Here is a 20,243-nt window from a genome sequence, read left to right as displayed (position 1 = left end):
GATAAGTGATAACAATGCAGTTACTTATCACAATTTAAACAAACCAATCAACCTTGCATTTAAAAGAAGAAAATGAATAGTTAAGGACATCAAATCTAGAACTGCCAGTTGCTCCCAAAGCTACTATTCTTTCTCCAGTGTTAGCAAAATATGAAACACAATGACGCTGTTGAAAGAGAAACTTTAAAAGTATATACTTTGTTTTCATCAATAATCACACTGATCAGCATCAAATGCAAGAACACATGTACATAGCATTACCATTCATTTGAAAAAAGTGTGTTGTTGATTTTAAATACACATAAAACAAACGTTCTTGTGGAACAGTAATTGTAAGTACTTTACCAAACCTTCTGCTGTCAGTATTAACTAACAATTCCCATTTAGCAGTAGCCCTTAAAAGAGAAATGTTTAGATATCAAAATCAAAAATGGGTATGTAAGAAATCACCAACATCCATGGGTCAGAGTTAAGGCTTCTTTGCCGTGATAAAATATGAGTTTAAGACAGAGGTGTTTAGGACGTCAGTAGTGTAATATTTATAGTGTCCTTACTTGGGTTTTTTATGAAGTACTACAGCTGATTATTATGTTATTATTACATAATTGTCATTTAACAACTCAATCTGAATTTCTTAGCAAGAAAACAAATCTGTTGATATTTTAACAACTAGATTCTTTTAGTTCAATTTATTGAATTAGTTTTATATTAATTTCTCTCCAGGACCTGATCTTTCAAGAGTGGTACACGTAAGGATCATACTCCAGAGACTTGGCAACCGGCTAGTACTAAGGTTTAGATTTCTGCCTTCTGGTTATTCAAGTTACTAAGCAATTCTTCAGTGGCAATTAGCAGATCCTCTAGCTGCCTGCAAGTCTCAAGCTGTGGAATCTCAAAGGCCTTCTGTTTTTCTGAAATTTCAGTACTCCTAGCTGGTAGCCATGGAATCTGCCAGCCAGCATTCCCTTTTTAAAGAAAAGATAATTTCTGATATAGCTTACTTCTTACAAGAGGAAATATGTGAATACTGAAGATATCCATGCAGTATAGTATTGGACATGTTAGGAGAGGGATGGAAGACTTCAAAATTGACCAGCATCTTGGGTCAGCACAGCACAAAACCTGTCATTGCCTATTCTACACTCTGATCCTACAATGTGATGTGTTTAAGTGGTTGCCTGCGCCCACGTCAAGCTCCACTGACTTAAATGAGACTCCGCATGGATACATGAGCCCACCAGGCAAACCACACTGGAAGTCTGGAGCACTAGGGTGAAATCTGAGCCATGTTGATGTCAATGGGAATTTTGCATCGATTTGAATGAAGCCAGAATTTCACCCCTAGATCCTTGCAACTGGCTCAGTTATCCAGCTGTGAATCTGATCCTGCACTCACTGACATCAATGGCAAAGCTCCCATTAAGTGCAATGGTGCAAGATCAGGCCCTAGGAGAGAAAAGTCAACTTATTTTTCACTTAAAACAAGAGAGCAGACTTTGAGCCACGTATTAGATAGAACGGCTTACTACATTTTAATTCATCTAAATAATCACGGGATATTATTTATCCTAGATGTCTGGATGCATCAAAGTTTACATAGTCATCACACAGTGAATTAAGTCACTTCCACAGTTTAGCCAAAAATTCCTTTTTTCTTGACATGGTTATTTTATGAAGGACTTTGAAATGTTACAATTTTAGTGAAAATATCAAATTAAAAATTAAGTATTGTCCAAGAAGGAATCACATGGCATTTGTCACGTCCAACGTAAAGAGAAAGAGACATGCCATCAATATAGGGATCCATCTTCTTTGTTTCTAGACAGACGGTTGCTAATAGGAGATTCATTTTCAAACAGCCAAGTAATTACTTTCCTTTTCCCACTGCAGTACCATGTGCCATTTGGTCTCAGAGAAACTGCATATATACAGAAAACACAATGAAAACATACAGTTTCCCCTTTTAAAAAAATTTTTTTTACTGAAATTTAAAGTACTCCAAATTAACAATCCCTACTCAGTGAAAGCCACACAAGGAAAGGGAAATTAACAATGACAAACAGTATCAAAGATACTGTATTACATACACTGTTTCTTGAAAGGTTCTGTCTCAGTCCCTTTTCTGCTGGCAGGGTGACAAAACACTGCCCATGCTGATGCACAAAAGTAGTTCCTGTATGATCTATAGCAAGTATTCATAAATATGTATTCGTTCCCTGACTTTGAATGCTTCAGAGCTGCATATTACGTATCTAAGGGGAGAGGGGGAGTTCAGTTGACTGTTAAGTTACCTTGACGTTTTTAGTCCTAGTTTGTTTTTGTTTTTTAAATAAGAAGGTGACCTATAAAGGAAAATAATTGGGGCTGTGCCTTTTTTACTCCATTAAGATGTGTAAACCAGGCTGGAAAGGAATTTTTTTGAGGAAGAAGGGGGGACAGATTATTTGATTTTACCTTAAAATATTAGGAATGTCAGTCTTATTTTGCTGGATAACTCACTGGAGATCTCAATGTTGATTGTGTACTTTCTCACACCTTAATAAGATGGGCGAGGGGGAATTTTTGACTCAGATATCTTTCCTTCTATTACTTGCTTGAGTTTTAAAATGTTAGCCAAAAAGTGTTTTAAAATGCCCAATTTAAAACCACTTCCTCTCTCAATCAGGTTTTCCCTGGTGTCTCTGACATCATGCTCTAGTTCTTCATAGAATCTTCCAGGGGAAAACAGGATAGAAATTAAGGTCTAGTCTAATATAAAACCAGGCAGGAAAAAACCTTAACACAAAACAAAAAAGTTTTTCAGGCCTTCTTTCTACATTAAAGATGTACAAAGGGCACAGATCTAGTTTTCAGTTTTCTTTTCAGGTTACTTTTGACCCTAGCTGTTTGTTGCGTGATGAACTCTGCTTGAATTTGTAATATATACTAAATTCTTTTCCAAGAAAGAAAAATATCTGGCATGGCATCTTCCATATTCACAGAAGAATGCACATCTTCATTTTGGGAAAATGGCCAATAAACTGCGGTAGAAGCACATACACTACTACCTAGCTTTTATATAGTGCTTTCCACATGTAGGTCTCAAAGCAAAGCAGTTATCTGTCATTATCTCCATTCTACAAATGGGCAGAGATGCAGAGGGGTGAAGCAACTTTCTCAAGGTCACAGTGAGAGAATGGCACAGCAAAGAATAGCAATGAGAACTCCTGACTTCAAGTTCTATGCCCGGTCAACTGGACCAGTGGTTCTCAACCAGAGGTCTGGGGCCCCTTGCGGGGGCAGCGAGCAGGTTCCAGGGGGTCCAGCAATCAGGACTAGCATTAGACTCGCTGTGGCCCAGGGCAGAAAGCCGAAGCCCCACTGCATGGGGTTGAAGCCCGGGGCCCTGAGTCAAGCCACCTGGAGCTGAAGCTGAAGCCTGAGCAATGTAGTTTTGCAGGGGTCCCTGTGGTGTGGGGCCCCAGGCAACTGCCCTGCTTGTTACCCCCTAATGCCAGCCCTGGCTTTTATATGCAGAAAACCAGTTGTTGTGGCACAGGTAGGTTGTGGAGTTTTTATAGCATGTTGGGGGGGGGGGGGGGGCGGGTCAGAGGCTCAGAAAGAAAAAGGTTGAGAACTCTTGCACTGGACCATGCTTTCTCCCATTCACGCTAAGGGCTTGATGCGGCAAATTCCGGAGCATTTTGACCTGTCTCCTGCAAAAAACACCGGCACATACATAACTTTAAGCAAATAAGCAGTCCCGTTAAAATAAAGTTAAAATGTGTTTAGGTGTTTTGCAGAATCAGAACCACAATGCTCAGCACTAGCACTAGGCAAAAGAAATCATCAAAAACCAAACTAATTTTTAATTTGGGGGGAAATTCTGAACAATTATATTTATTTATTTGAAAAAAAAAATCATTTTGTTGGGGGGAAGAGAAGGAGGAAAGCTTTGACAAAAAATGTTGATCAGTCCTGCTGGAAGCTCTCTGAAGACAGATATGACCAGTTCTCCTAGACTGCAGGATGAATCACTATGATACCAGGGTTGGGAGGGTTTGGCGTGGGAGAGGTATGCTGGGAGCAAAAGAAGGAACCGGATGGAAAAATTAGAAAAACTTTAGCCAGGGAAGAGAGATGGATTTTGTCAGGGGGAGGGAGGGCAGGCAAGAGAGGGAGAAGAGAAATGCATTCAGCACAACAGAAGGCAAAAGAGAGTCAAATAGCTACAGACATCGCTGAATTTTAGTGGGGAAAACCAGTTTTGAGTTTCCTTTACTAGTCTATCCATTAACATTTTGCACCATATTTGCAACGTGGTTGCAACATATTTCATAGAATGAGATCTAGAGTGTCCATACAACAACTTTCTTCCAAGATGTAAAAACTATCCCATGTGCATTAACTGCCAAACACTCATAAAGAAGAGGGAGAACTTTCACTGTTTGCCCACACTCCCTCCCTCACCCCCAGCTACTTCCCACGCTTTCTTTTATTGCAGATATCCACAATAAAACTACTTCCTCATTTACATGGTGCATTTACTGAATGGCAAGACCACCACCACACTCCACCTCATTTTAACGAATCAGGTCCCCCCCCACTCCGCAGTCAGCTGTTCGTCTACAGCGTAGTCCAGGTTCACGATTTCCCACCGCTTGGAGAGTCTCAGGCACCTCTGAAAAAGCCTTGGGCACACGCCCCTCCTCCTCAGCCAGCCCAGTCCGAGCTGGGCTGCCTCCTTTTATCTGTCCCTTCCACCTGGAGCATGCGCAGCAGGGGTAAGGGGTCGTGGTCTCCAGGCCCCACAGTGATTAGTCAGGCCCCATTACCCAGTGCGGGATTAGTATACACAGACCAGGTACTGAGTCTCCCAGTCCGGATCAACTCACTTTGGGTAGTGGGGCTTGCCCTAAAACTCTAAAAATAGCTGCAGCTTGGGCTGGAGCTCAGGTTCTGAAGTCTAGGGAGGATGAGCTTCAGAGCCTGAGCAGCAAACTTGATGCACTCCCAGAGTCACTGGCTGAGATTTCGAAACTGACTCAGGGATTTAGCAACTAACAATTTCCACTGAAAGGCCGCAGAACCCTCAACTGATTCCAGTGGAAGTAGCCTGGCTAAATCCCTGAGTTACTTTGGGGATTTCCAATGATTCTGAGACCTCCATTACTTTACTTCTTACTTTAAGAAGTCCAATCCTGCAGTTCTGACTTGTCCATATGAAGTCCAGGGGAGTTTCACCTTCATCAAGGCTATAGGCTCAGGTTCATCTATAATCCTTAATTCTATTAAAATGAATTAAAAATCTGGATGGGAGACTGATTTCAAATGCTTCTTTTTTAAAAAAAGATTGCATTCCTACATTCACAAGATATTTTTAGATTTAAAAAAATAAATAAATATGCATTTCATAAAATGGTTCTGACAAATGAGATTCAGACCTGGGGGAAGCAAGTCTTCCTGAGATATTTTTGAATGATTCACTTAGTCCACATTCATATCTGAACCACTTTTACACTGGGTGCTGCTGCACCCAAAGTTAAAAACATACATAATTTTCTAATGTAGACTAGGCTTGGCTGTGTGATTGTTGAGATATAAATTTACAATTCAGGTATTGGAGGCATAAGGCCAAGAAGGATCTTGCTACATCCTTGAGGCACGTGTTTGTCTCACAACAATCATACACATTGCTGTATGTTATTCTTCACCTCTTAGCATACAGTTAGCCTTCAGCTGCTACAAGAGACAACAAAATTTCCCTCGATATATTTGGACTCAGCTGAAGTCAGTAGACAAACAAAGACTTCCAATATCTAGTACATTAGGTGTTAAGGAAACATATTGCAGAGTACAAACCTCCTCTTTCTTTTTGTTGTTTGCTGCTCTAAGATCTTCATATTCACCGATAGCTATAAAAAAGAATTAAAAACATATTTTAGTAGTACACTCATGGCCTGATTCCATAGCTGCTCCATGCACAGAATTCCCATTGACTTTCTTATTCATTCATTTTAAAGCTATCATGGTTATCTAATCTGACCTCCTATGTTACACAGGCCAGGGAACTTTATGTAATAACTCCTGCCTTAAACCCAATAACGTGTGGTTGAACTAGAGCATTTCTTTAGACTTCAGGAACCTATGGAGTGTCTGCAGAAGAAGATGGGTCCTAATAATCAACGAATTTCGTCAATCAACAGTTAGAAAGAATCAGTGACAGGGATTCACGTTTTTAAATCCAAATTAGAACAGATTAGGGATCAGATATTGTTTTAGTGCTGGTGTCTCATGAATCATCCTATCTAAGATACTTCTATGGCTCCCAGTACTGTAATCTCGGAGTACATCACAACCTTTAATGTGTTTATCTTCACAACACCACTGTGACGTAGGGAAGTTCTATTAGCCACATTTCACAGATGGGGAATGGAGTCACAGAGAGCCTAACTTCCACCGATTTAAATTGGGAGTTGGACACAAATACCTTTAAAAATCTGACCCTTGGTGACTTGCCCAGGGACACCCAGGAAGTCAGTGGAGAAGGGGGGCATGGAACCTGGTCTTCAGTGTCTCAAGACAGAGCCCAAACCACTGGACCATATTTCTATCCCAATCATAAATGTAGTATATTACCTGAGAACTAGGAATTCCAGCTTCCATTTTATTGTCAAAGGACTTTGATTTATACATATATTTATAAACGACATTTGTTTCCTCAACCTGCAGTGCACACAACTTTGCTGAATAGTTGCTTAAGCTCAATGCAATGACCTCTGTCTTCTTTGACCTATTCCCACCCCCAGAGGTTTGTCATCCCTTCATTATGTCATGTGACATTACATATTTTGGTCTTTAGGACAGGGACCATGTGCAATCTGTCTGTCTTCTGAGGTACTGTGGACATCTTGTGGAAATAAATTAAAGAATACAAAAAAATATGGTGCAACTCTCCAGAGGGATGCATCATTAAACACAGCAACCAGAGTATCTGAATATGGTAGCCATTGTTCCTACCTCACCCACTTAAGCACTCACTATCTGTCACTATCTTTTTCTTTTGTCTTCACAAAAAAGTGGCACTGGTTTAACTTAAGCAAGGTGATACTTTTAAACTGATATAGTTAATCTGGTGCAAAAGGCTGTGTGAACATTTATTTTTGTTTAAACCAGACTTATTTCAGTTTGCCTAAGTCAATTAGGAATGGTCTTTAAAACAAAATAAGAGTGTCCACACCGCTTTTTGCGCCAGTTTAACTAAAGTGGTTTAAAAACCAATTTAAGTTAAACTGATGCAACTCTCTCTTTAAACGAAGCCCAAGATGGTAAACTTGTTGGCAATCTGCAAAAGTGTTTTTCTATCTAAGGTATTTATATATGCCCTCTGCCCCCATTACTGTCTTATCTAAGCACTTTATAAGGATAGATACATTAAAAAGAATTGCAACATTCCAGTGAGGTAGAGAAGTGCTATTATCCCCATTTTACAGATGGGTAACTGAGGCACAGAGACTTGCCCAAGGTCACACAGGAAGTCTGTGCCAGAGCAGGGAACTAAACCCAGGTCTCGCAAGTTCTAGGCCAGTGCCCTAACGACTGGACCATCTTAGCTAATCTGCAGACACACAGAGGCAACTGGCCATGTCAACTGCAAAAGGTAATTCAAGGATGCTGGGCTCCTTAAAAGTAGCTTAGGCTACGTCTACACTGCAGGCAGGAGGTGCCACTGCAGCATATGTGCATATACCCAAGCTAGCATTGAGTTAGCTAACCCATTAAAAACTAGTAGCCACAATAGCTCAGGCAGCTACATGAGCTAGCCACCCAAGTACAATCCTGCGCAGATTACGTACTCTGAAAACTAGCCTGTGGCCACTGTGGCTACACTGTTATTTTTAGCAGGCTAGCTCGCCCAAAGCTAGTTCAGGTATGCGTACACGTGCTACAATCACACGTGCCAACTGCAATGTAGACACGCTCTTTGTTAGCCATTTACAAGAGAGTGTGTTGCGAAAACTAATACTCTGGGCTACCAGAACAATGAATCTACCTCTATTTCCTAACAGAGGTTCTCCCCCCCTCCCAACCTTTGCTTGGCTACAAACTGTGGCAACCCCAAAACCACAGTGTCTGTACAGAGCCACCCAGGACTTTCAAAGAGAAAAGCACAACAAAACCACTGAAAATGTGACCACAAACCACATGCAAACTCACCAGATATCTGCAGATCTGAGAGATAAGGAAATTATATGGAAAAAATATACACACAGAGATAACAGAGCAATAAAATTAAGTTCTCTCTTAGGGAATTAAAAATGAATTGCCACTAGCTAATATCCTATTTATAAGAAATTTCTGGGTTTGCTTTATGACCATGAAAGACGACGTTTGTAATCTCAATAGACCCCAGCCAAAGATGTGAAAATAGAGGTTCTTGTTGTCTTGGTAGGTATAGCTCCTTGGAAGATGCTAACAGTTTCTAGGTATATTTAAGGATAATGCAAACTTGGTATGTAGGACTTAAAATGACTGGATCAACAAACCAGTTTTAAGCCTGGAATTCCTACTGCATTCCATCCTACTGTTTAGTTAGCCCCATACACAAATCAGTCAGTCAATCAAGGCCTGTCAGGCCATGATCTTTTATTGTCATTAAGAAGTTGCCCCCTTTTCCCCGTTTTAATGCTCCTGACATGGACTCAGAAGAACCTCGTTTCATATTGAGACCTCTGCTAACATTATATGGATGACAGCTTCCAGAGGACACATGTAGACCCCTTTTACGGAATCTTTAGGTGAAGCGTTCTTAATAAATCTCTTCCCTAAGATAGCTCACAAAAGTTTTAAAAAGTGGATCTATGCTGTGAATCAAATTCTTGGTTAGAGTGGAACAAGGGTGGCACTTAAAAGGTATCCGATGAAAGATGCAACAACCTTTTTCTAGTGGAGCCTTTATGCAGGTTTTTGGTTTTTAAGCATTAAGTCCATACTGTATGCACTTGGATACCAAACAAAGTTCAGTGGCATCCCTAACTCAAGTTAGCCAGGATCAGATGTCTACAAGATTCACTTAACTCTAAAATTCCATGTGTGACTGATAATCATCTTCTCATAATTCAACAATGTACTGGGTAAACTCATGACAATTAATAATAGTACCATATACTTATGTAGCACTTTGTTTAAAGTCCTATACCAATATTAATTACAGGCAGGCAGAAAATATATTACAGATGGAGAACAGAAACAGAATGGTGAAGTGATTTGCCCAAACCCTCACAGTCAGTCAGTGGCAGAGCCAGGATTTTATTCTAGTCTACTAAGGTTCTTCTACTATATTCATCATTGTGGTACCTGAGCCCTTCAAGAGTTCCTGGCTCCCAGCCCTGTGCTATTTCATACTGATTATGTGAATGTGAATTAGTGTATAGTAGAACTTCACTAATCTGCACAAAGAAAATGGTGCTCTCTTCCCAGCACAACATCACATTATCACAACCATGGTCAGAAGAGGGAGAAAGTGGTGATGCTCTTCCCAAACTACTCCCATAAAATTCTGGAATAGCTGCATGAAAGACTCAACAGTGTAACATCTTATCACTGTACACTGTCTATACTGTAAACATTAACTTTCAGAATAACCACCTCACATATAGTTTTTATGTATAATAGGGATATATCACACTTTTCATAGTTACTGTCATTCTGATATCAGTTATGCTAATGTAAATAAGGATTAACTATTGAAGTCAATGGACTTAAATTAGCGTAAAAATCAGTGAGATCAGAATGATGCCTACTGTTCCTGACTAGCTGTTTGCAGACTCAGGAACACATGACTGCTTTGGTTCAAGTCTGCAAAAATACCATGGGGCCACCAGAAGAGTGCTGATATGCTGGCCCACCACCACCCTGCTGAAAATATTACTATTATTTAAAATATTCAAGCCACAAATTATCAAAATGATTGAACAAAATACATTCCGTGTCTACACATTGATACCATGTTCACTTGGTCCCAAAATTCAATTGTCCCCCCCAGAAACAGGTATTAGTGAGGTTCTGCTAGGCTGAACTGTAGCATACAACTAAAGCAAAAGACAAAAATATAAATGTAGTGGTCGCTGTTTTACTGATAATGAGGTTAAAGATACATTTCCCCTGGAACTGAGTGTGCTAAAAGCAGATCATTATTTTATATTAATTTATTACACAAATGCTAAAAGTGGATTTATTACTGGAACAATGTCATACAAGCAGAAGTATGAGATGATGAATCTGCTTTACAGTGAACATTAGACAGACACACCTATGCTTATTATATAAAAAAGTGCTCTAGTAGTGCTCTCTCTATCACCCTTTTTTGCAGTTGCATATGACTTTTTGAAATGTTCACCTTTTGGGCCAAAAATGTTCATGCTTAATCTCAGTCGACAGGCGTAATATTTTCTGTTTGAGCAAACGCCATTCAGCTGATTTTGAATAGATGAAAAATCTCCATTTTAATGTTAAGACTCTTTTCTCCCTCCCCAACTCTCAGACAGTTTGCAGTTTTCTGGGTTAAAAAATGTCTTTATTGACAACTAGATGTGTATAGGAGTGGGGGGGGGGGGATTGGTTATAAATTCACTTGTATGTGTGGGTGGTAATAACTTGTGCAACTACCATTTACCATCATAGCCAATGTCACTATGGACTGAAGGTTCCCTTAGTCAAGTCAGATCCTCAGCTGGTGTAAACCAGCATGGTTCCATTGACTTCAGAGGAGCTACATAGAATTACCTCAAGTAAGGATCAGCCCACATGATCTGATATGCTCTTAATTCTCCAGCAGAAGGGAGCTTCTCTCTAATTTATAAAGCCTCTAGCACATCTGAATGCTCAGAAGACAGAAAATGCAATAGTATTTGTATTGTATACAAAATTGTAGTAACTTTAATTCTGTCCGCTTTTAAATATGCATAATGATGTAGCCTTTAATTACCTAATACCTCAAAAATATTATCCTATTTTTTGTTGCCATCTTTAGATGCACTAATGCAAGTTACTCCATGAATGCCAGACAGACACCATATAAAACATACACAGTAAAATGTACTCAGACAATATAAAGTTATAATAAAGGAAAGCATTATGTGTTGACATACGCAAACACATACAACCGTAATTCTAAGTGGTCAGTCCTGCAAGGGGCTGGGCAACCAAGAGAGTCAATAGGGCTGGCCCTTGCAGGGGTGAAACCTATGTCACTATTAATGGTGTTTCATTCATTTAACCTTACTCTAAAATATTTTATTAGCAACACATATATTATGTCAGCTTACAGAAAAATTCAGTTTCCAGCTTACTTGATTGTGAAGTTTGAAATATACTGAGAGCTTATAAATTAACAGGGTACAAATACTGTATACAACAAATTCTTGTGTGAAATAAAAGAAAAACATTCTACAATATTTTAAACAACGTCAGTGAAAGTAATATTTGAACTTTAGGAATGTTTGAGGATGTATCACATGAAAAACAAGCCAGCTAAACTTATACACAGACACAGTAAAATAGGAATTATAAGCCATATAAACCGTTAATGCAACTTATAGTATTCCTCTGAGAGACAGCTTGCAAGACATACCATTCAACAATTGTTAGTGTCAGTCTCCAAAGAAAACAAATATCCTAGTTAAGTGTACTGTGCATGCATGATCATAAATCAGAAAAGAAGTTATATAGACAGTCTAAGCCAATGAGGCTCTTCTAGTATGGTAAGTATACAATAAAATATGATATTACATACAAAAAACAAAATTGAAAATGTTAAGGTTGCTAAGATGCACAGGATGGCCTATTTAAGGATTCATCAGCAACCTTTATTCTGGCATTTCCTTACTTCTGAGTGCTAGACTTTGCAACCTTATATTCCTTTAATGTATTTTTGGTATGTAATTTTCTAGATTTAAAAAAAACAAAGCAAACAGAAATTCTACCATGTGAAACCATATGGATTCCCACATGATTCATCAGCAGAGTTAGAATCTTTAGGTTCGCACCACAGACCTCTGCCACTTGAACTAACAGAGTAACTGACAGCAATAGCAGGCTGTCACCTTCTTTGTAGGCCAGCACTGGAAGAGGGATGAGACACTTTGCCAGTGGGTTTTTACAGCTATTTGCTGACAGAAATGGAATACAGAGTCTCTGGAATCCTGGGTTCTATTCCAGGTTCTGAGAGGAGCATGCTCGAGCGGTTACAGACCCTTCTGCACGTTCCCCTCTAAGCCTGCCCCCAGCCTGTCCTCATCCAAATCTCCACTCCCCACTCTTGACTGCACATGCCAGTTCCAGCCCCCAACCTTACCATTTCCAGTCTTCCCCCTCACCTCCCTGCTTGGGCCTGTCTTAGGGTTGCCAGGGGTCGGGTTTTCGAGCGGAACACCAGGTCGAAAAAGGACCCTTGTGGTTCCAGTCAGCACCACTGACCGAGCCGTTAAAAGTCCAGTTGGTCCGGGGCTGGCTGGCTCTCTACCTGGCTCTGCACGGCTCCTCGGAAGCAGCAACATGTCCCTTGGCTCCTAGGCATAGGGATGGCCAGACGGTCTCCGTGCGCTGCCCCCACTCCGAGCACCAGCTTCGCAGATCCCACCGGCTGGGAACTGTGGCCAATGGGAGCTGCAGGGGCGGCGTCTGTAGGCAGAGGCAGTGCACCTAGGAGCGAGAGGGTGATGTCACTGCTTCCGAGGAGCTACCCAAGGTAAGCGCCGCCCCGCACCCGCACCCCGCCCTGTGCCCCAGCCCTGAGTATCCCTCAGTTCCTGTGCCTGGCACCACATCAGTCCCAGATGAATGGAAGGAGCAATTGTAGGAAGAGTTCTGCTCAGTCCCTGGCGCCCCAGGATGGAGAACACTCAGTACCAATGAAATCTTCAGTGACTCTACCTGTCAAATTCCAACAAGTCTCTATCGACCATGTGTGAACTGCAATTTTCAGAGTCTCATTAGTTGGCCAGATTCACGGGGGTTTTCACACAGACAGCAAAAAAAGCACATCTCTACGGCTGCTACTCTGAAACCTGATCTCTGAAATCAGACTCACTGCACCACCCTACCCTACCAAATTTCAAGTCCTTGTTCCAAAGCATGGAGACACTACAGCTTTAAAATGAAACCCTTTTGAGGGTGGTTGTTTTTTTAAATAGGAAAATCATATTTTTCCCTCACCTCATTTTGAGAAATGACTAAACAGTTTTTGTTGAAGTTTTCCAAAAATTCAGCCTAAGGCAGATACCTGGTATGGAAAATTAGGCTTTACAAAGCAATAAGCAACCCAAACCAGGGTCTTACAATGGAAAGTGTTGGGCAACATTCACAACAGGTGGCAGTACCTACACCAACTAAAATCACAAGCTAAAATGTTTGTGCGTCTAATGTTTCACATTTCCCTGCTTGCAAACATTCAAGTAACCTCAATGCTACATTCGTGTCCGTTTTTGTATTTTTATTTTAAAGAGGTTCAAATGACTTCCACAGAATATGGTTGAGTGTCCTTCCATGTCAAATCAACCAAGGATTCCACTTAATCAGAGTAACCGGGTTGAAATGGTCATTTAATCAGATTGTAAATAAAATTGTCAAGGAAAGCAAAGCTCAGTCCATCATACACTCCTCTAGATGAATATCTAATCTACACCAGAAAAGGTTTGCAGCAGATCCAGCCTATAGTGGCAAGAGTGTTTTTGCCAGTATAGCTTACACTGGTTCTCTGAATGAAATAGGTTACGCTGGGCAAAAGACCGAGTCTCACCAGGATAAATGTGTCCACACTAGCGCTTTTGCTAGTACAGAAATGATGTTTAAATAAATCGCATGCTTAACCAACTTTACTTAAGCAGTAAAAGGTTTATGTGCAGACCTGCCCTAAAGGGGTGATGGTGTTGTGCTTCCAGTTCCTGCAAGCCTGGAAAGCAAGAGATTAGGCCCAAGAATCATACTGGGTCTGTCCCATAGCACATTTCTCAAACAATAGTACCCCACCATAGCAAAACAGAAGCGTAGCAAAGATAAGAACTGTTAATCGCTGTTAGGGCATCAAAGGAGGATAACAGAGGCTCTACTTTATGTTCCTTCTCCTCTTCCAAACTCCAGAGTCAACACCTTAAAGTGTTTCAGGTAAGGGTGAGTAGTGTGGACCCCACTGGAGATATAGATAGCCCCCTGGACTCACACTTAGTACTGCCAGAAAAACAATGTTATGCTCCCCATGTGTGCTCTTGCGGGGTGGGTAGATTTGTGTAAGTGCACAGTGGGCAGCAATATAAGCAAAACTCCTGTAGCAGCCATACTTTTGCAGGGGAAAGGAGAAAAAGCAGCACAGAGAATACACTATAAAGATGCCAGTCATCCACAGGACTTGATCTCCCATTCTATACAGATCTCCAGGATCCCTGGGGCTGGGAGGCCTCTGCCACAGCCCCCATAACCCAACCACTGAGATTTAATTGGGAGCTTCCATGCTGGTTTACCTTGTGGAGTTTGAGCAGCATTATGTTTGGAGAAATACCATTACCCACTCCTATACAAAGTGTCAGTAAGATTTCAAAACATTTATTTTAGTTACATGTTGCCTGCAGTTACTGAGTGTCCCTAAAGCCAATTTATCTCTATTATCTGAGAAAGGTCATAAATGTCTAAAATGGTTTCCCTTTTTCTTTTATCTGAAATATTAATGGGACAGTGTTAGATTAAACTTGCTTCCTTTATATAAAAAGTTTTAGTTAGCTGTTTAACAATACATAGTTGATTACAAATAAAATAACTTTTAAAATTTTATTATTTAGGTTATTCACCTTTGGCATTTCCCAGAACTTGGACATGTCAGTAGAACTTTACAGGCCCATGTCCTGGTAAAATGCTGCTATATGTAAACTACAAGGGAATAAATGTTTACAAATATTTTCCATTGGAATATTTTTTCCTTTTAAAAAAATCCCAAACTCACATGAGCATGACAATATTTCTGCTGTTCTTAGGTTTTGTAATAGCATCGGAAAACTCCCACATTTAAAATAAATGTATATAATTTATGATAAAATATTGCTCTTCATCTGCATGTGACAGTGTCCCATTTCAAGAACAGATGTGGATCTAGGGCAGAACATACTTGAGCCATGATATCTTTTCCCCAACCTATTTCCTGGAGTGCCATAAGCTCCATTAGATAGTTAACAGTGTTACGGTTGTCTGGCTGGAGATCCCTAGACATCATGGGTGAAATCCTGGCCTTATTCCAACCGAGTTCAATAAGAACAGGATTTTCTCCAAAGTGCCTGTGAGGAATACTCCAAAATGTGTAGTCATTTCAGTGATTGTTGGTATTTTGGAACCAACGGTGCTGATGGACAGCAGTGAGGACTAGTTGTTTAGAATAACTTTATCTAAATTTGTGTATTTGGTGTTGAATTACAGAAGTGTGTCCATTTGAGAATCATGAATGAACACTTATTGAACTTGTTCACAGGCCGGAATACAAGTTAGAGCAGCAGTGGATCCAGCAGTTGGGTTAGTTACTGGGAAATTTAAAAAAAAAAAAAAAAAAAAAAAAAAACCACCTTTAAAACTATCTGAAGTCTTAGAGCTGACGCTCAAAAAAATTCAGCTGTACAGCGGAGGAGAGGAGGTAAATTTATACGTCAGACTCATACACAATGTAAGCACCCATGCCAATCACCAGACCTACACCATTCCCACTCAAGAGAAAATTGCATCATACTATTCTGTCCAATATATCCATGCAAATTACTACCAGCTATAGTTAAAAATTTCCTTTTCAAAACAAAGCCATCTCATGATGTGCAGAGGACAGTTTAAGTACAGCTGAAGGAACTGTGATGTAGTGTAAACAAATAAAATGCATCTCAAGTCATAAATCTGCTTCAAAAATTAAAGGTAGAGCTACAAACCCTTTGTATCTGACCACTACAAAGCTGCAAACCCTTTGTATGTTAGGGTATGAGCTGTACTGATCAAGTAGATGCATAACTGAAATGCAAGCAGCTGATAAAGCCAATTCTTCCAGTTCATCTGGCTACTTATAGATTGAACCAAACATCATGGCACAATATGTGTGACAGATTGACAATAGCCTTTCATAACCTGAACAAAGCCTTATCGAATTAAGAAACCTTATTGAATTAGGGTTAATACTTTTGGGGTACACTGTCTGAAAAACACAATTGAGTATGTGTTATTTTGGCATTGTATGCATCTTCTCTAGTAGGGAGGTGTATGCTAATGGACTTCTTCCATTAACAGCCCTTTGAAGCTATCCCCTTGGAGAGGTATCCATATACGTGTTCAAACTGGATTCTCCAGGGGCAAGAGACAAAGAAAGGTTTGTGTTTTTGTTTTGGTTTTTTTTTTTAAAAAAAGCCTGCTTTTAAACTAGCTCAGGGCCTTCTTCCTGATTCAACAAAGGCACGGGACCCCTGGTCCACAGAGGGCACCAATCCTTATGGTAGGGTTGGGAGTACTGGGCCTACTGAGGTCCCATAAGCCCGGGTGCTTGTTCTAAACTGAAACTGTGGTGAACCTGCAATCATAATGCATCCCCTTGGAGGGGGATTTGAAGGACTGCTCCTATTAGAATCCATAGAGTTGGGATGGACTCTGGTAAGCTCATTAGAATGCATGTAGCTGTTTAGCTGTTTTTAATGTTTAGCTGTTTTTAATGTTTTCACTGTAATGCTTTTTTACCTTAAGAACAAAGTAAGCTTGCCTAGGAAGCACTGTGTGGCAGTTTAAACTGTAGCAATTACACCTATTAACCGTCTCTGAAGAGTAAGCAAGCAGGTGTCTTCAGGCAACTGGTCTGTGCTGGGAATAACAGGGTGAAGGCAGGAACTATGAAGCCTGGAAATACCTGGGTCAGCAGGGAGAGACATGTGGGTCTCCATCTTGGAGGGCAATAGCTGGGGAGTTGGAAGTCTGAGAGTGAGTGCCCTTGTTGTATGACTATGGGGAAATACTGGTGCAGTTGTCCTGAAGTGTGCCAATATGCATTCAAGAGACCTCAACATCTACAGAGCTGGAACACTGTATGCCTTTATGAAAAGCAGAAGACAGCAACTAAAGCAGGGGTATCAAACTCATTTGGTAGCAAGGGCCAAATTCCATTTTCAATTTAATTTAGGACTCCATGCTACACTTAAGGCACAAGAGAACTCACACTGATGTCAGTGTGAGGTTTGCATCCAGATCAAGAGTGGATTATAATTCTTATGCAGCCAATGAACTTTTAGTTGTCATTATTTGTTCAGTACTTTAACACGTCCGGCCTTGCTGAGAGGGATAAATGACTCTGGAAGTTACTTCAGAAATGGCAAGGAATGGTATATGGTTTTAGCTTCCCTTGGAAGACTGTTGGGTAGCTGGATTCTTACCTCATGAAACAAATGATTATCATACACATTGTAAGGAGAGTGATCACTTTAGATAAGCTATTACCAGCAGGAGAGTGGGGGGAGGTATTTTTTCATGCTTTGTGTGTATAAAAAGATCTTCTACACTTTCCACAGTATGCATCCGATGAAATGAGCTGTAGCTCACAAAAGCTTATGCTCAAATAAATTGATTAGTCTCTAAGGTGCCACAAGTACTCCTTTTCTTTTTGCGAATACAGACTAACACGGCTGTTACTCTGAAACCTGTCATTTCTGCACAGAAACATTTTGCCTAATGAGCCTCCTTTTGGCAGATATGTCTGGAGTTCACTGGGGTCCATTTTAGGAAATTTATTTAGGCATTTGATATTGGGTTTATTGTACAGGATTATTTTGCACTTGCTGGGAGGAAGAAAGAGACAGGTTAACCTATGTACATCTTAAAATATTTCATTATCCCATCAACCCAAATCAGCCCACATCTATTATTCCAATGCCAACAGCTGACCTAGCTGCGGCAATCAAGCAAAAACAGATGAGTGCTGGAAGGTGATTTATATGCCCTGAAAAGGGAAGAGATTAACCATTAGAACCATACAAGCCTTCACGAGAGAGAATGGGGAACAAGAGAAAAATCTCAAATCGGGGGAGGTTGGGAGGAGAATCAAACAGGCCTCAAAGTTAGGCCCTCCGGTGACTACCCTGGTTGAAATCGCTGCCTTAGGGGGCCCTGTGCTAGCTCCACGGTGGAGGCGTGAAGCTGGTGCCCAAGGCAATTCGTCTGCAGCGTGCCTTTCTCCCCACCCTTCCTCTGAGGCTGAGTCACACATCAGTGAGCCAGGAGAGTCCCACACCCGCCTGGCCCGGCTTGCGCCCAGCCCCGCTTGTTTCAGGCCGGAGCCCCGGCCGCAAGCGCGGGCGGGGGGTGGCCGGTTGCACGGGGGCTCAGCCGGTGCAATTGTCCCCTCGCCTGCCTGACCCTGCCACGGAGCCCGAGGCGGCGGCGGCGGCGGCCGCAATGGCAGCAGCCGCTCCCTGAAACGCACCAGCTCATCTCCCCGCCCGCCGCTGCCTTACCTCGCGCCTTCAGGCTGGTGAGACGCTCCAGCTGCTTCTCCTCCTCCTGCTCCGGCCCGCTCATGCCGCCGGCTGCGCCCGGAGCTGGCCCGGGGCCGCAAAGAGGCTGGGGCCGCCGGCTGCGCCCGCCCGCTCCGCACCTCACCCTGCCCGGCGCAGCCTCACCTGGGAGGGACCGGGGCGCGCCAGGCAGAGCCCCCGGGCGGCGGCGGCGGCGGCGGCCCCCCCCCTGCACATGCTCAGAGCGCCGCCGCCGGCCCAGGGAGCATGGGCGAGGGGGCTGCACACGGGCGGCGGCTGCCCTGCCCGGCTCCGAGCGGCAGGGGCAGGGCCGGGCGATGAGGCCCAAGACAAGGAGCCCAGGGGGGAAATAAGGAGCCAGGACTTGGAGGAGGAGAGCGGGGGGTGGGGGCAGCAACGGGGTGAGGCCATCAGGGGAGGCTGCGGGGGGGAGGAGAAGCTCCTGCCACCCGTCAGAAATTGCACCTGTGCCGCTAGGTCTATATAATGAGACAGCCCCTGCCCCAGAGCGTTAATCCACATCGACCAGAGGGGCAGAGGATGGGAGAAAGGAAGTATTATCCCCGTTTTACAGATGGGGAACTGAGGCACAGGGAGGTGCAGTGACTTGCCCAAGGGTCTAAGGCAGAGGTAGGAACTGCATTCAGCGCCCCCAGGTCCATTGCTTTAAGCACAGAAGGTCCTGCCTTAGGACAGACTCAGAGCAGATTAGGGGTGCAGGAGGAAGACATGGCATGTTGGGGGGGGGGCAGTGTAAAAGTAACATGTTGGGGCAGATGAGAGATAGAGATTAGTTGAAGGTAGGAGCAATATAAAGCAATAGGCTTTAGCATTCTGATTTTTATTAAAGGAACAGAAACACACAAGTGTCATAAAGAATCTAAATGTACCCTTAATAATCATCCCCATTAATGTGATCAGTTGTTATGGGGTCAGATTGTGAACATCCCTAGTACAGGCATGGAGAGGTATTGTTAGAAACCCCACATCACCCTAAGGCAGTTACCTCTCACAGTAGCAGATCCCAGGCTCCTGGGAAGCATGTGTTTTTTCTTAAGTATGTTTAGAAGAATTTGCTTTTTATTTTCTATAATTGACACATAGCACTGTTTATTTTTAATCATTTCCCCCTATTTTTAGCCATTTACATTTTCACAGTTGTGGGAAATTATGGGGTGGTTGGACAATTATTTAGTGACAGTAGGATGTTGAGATTCAAAAAGTTAAAGCTTTATAACTAGAGCCCTAACAAATTCATGGCCATGAAAATGCATCACAGACCATGAAACGTTGTCCGTCCCCCCTGTGAAATCTGTATAGTATAGGGTAAAAGCACACAAAAGTCCAAATTTCACGGGAGATCAGTGTTTCTCAAATTGGGGGTCCTGCCCAAAAGGGAGTTGTGGGGGGGGTGTCACAAGGTTATTTTAGGGGGGGGGTTACAGTATTGCCGCTATTACTTCTGCGCTGCACTCAGAGCCGGGCAGTCAGAGAGCTGTGGCTGTTGGCTGGGTGCCCAGTTCTGAAGGCAGCATCCCGCCAGCAGCAACGCAGAAGTAATAGGGGCAATAACACATCATGCCACCCTTCTGCACTGCTGCCTTCAGAGCTGGGCGGCCAAAGAGTGGCGGCTGCTGGCTGAGGGCCCAGCTCTGCATGCAGCAGCTCTGCCTTCAGAGCTGGGCTCCTGGCCAGCAGGCACCGCTTTCTGGCCACACATCTCTGAAGGCAGTG

The 20,243-nt window shown here is 42.3% G+C and overlaps 1 protein-coding gene across 4 annotated transcripts in view; it reads right to left on the bottom strand.

The window, feature by feature from the left end:
* SHTN1 (shootin 1) overlaps window positions 1-18,739 on the bottom strand; it is a 92,540-nt gene extending 73,801 nt beyond the window's left edge. For 2 of the 4 annotated variants that reach the window (XM_073354255.2, XM_073354256.2), the window contains exons 1-2: window positions 18,489-18,739; window positions 5,842-5,894 (exon numbers count right to left, since the gene is read on the bottom strand). In XM_073354255.2, coding sequence (XP_073210356.1) covers window positions 5,842-5,894; window positions 18,489-18,552 — 117 coding nt within the window. In that variant the 5' untranslated portion in view covers window positions 18,553-18,739. The remainder of the gene's footprint in view (window positions 1-5,841; window positions 5,895-18,488) is intronic. The other 2 variants (XM_073354253.2, XM_073354252.2) reach the window with 2 other exon arrangements.
* Window positions 18,740-20,243: the final 1,504 nt, after the last annotated feature.

Source organism: Lepidochelys kempii, chromosome 7 (assembly GCF_965140285.1).
Source record: "Lepidochelys kempii isolate rLepKem1 chromosome 7, rLepKem1.hap1, whole genome shotgun sequence".
In the NCBI taxonomy this organism is placed as follows: Eukaryota; Metazoa; Chordata; order Testudines; family Cheloniidae; genus Lepidochelys; species Lepidochelys kempii.
This window is presented reverse-complemented; position numbering and strand designations above follow the sequence as displayed.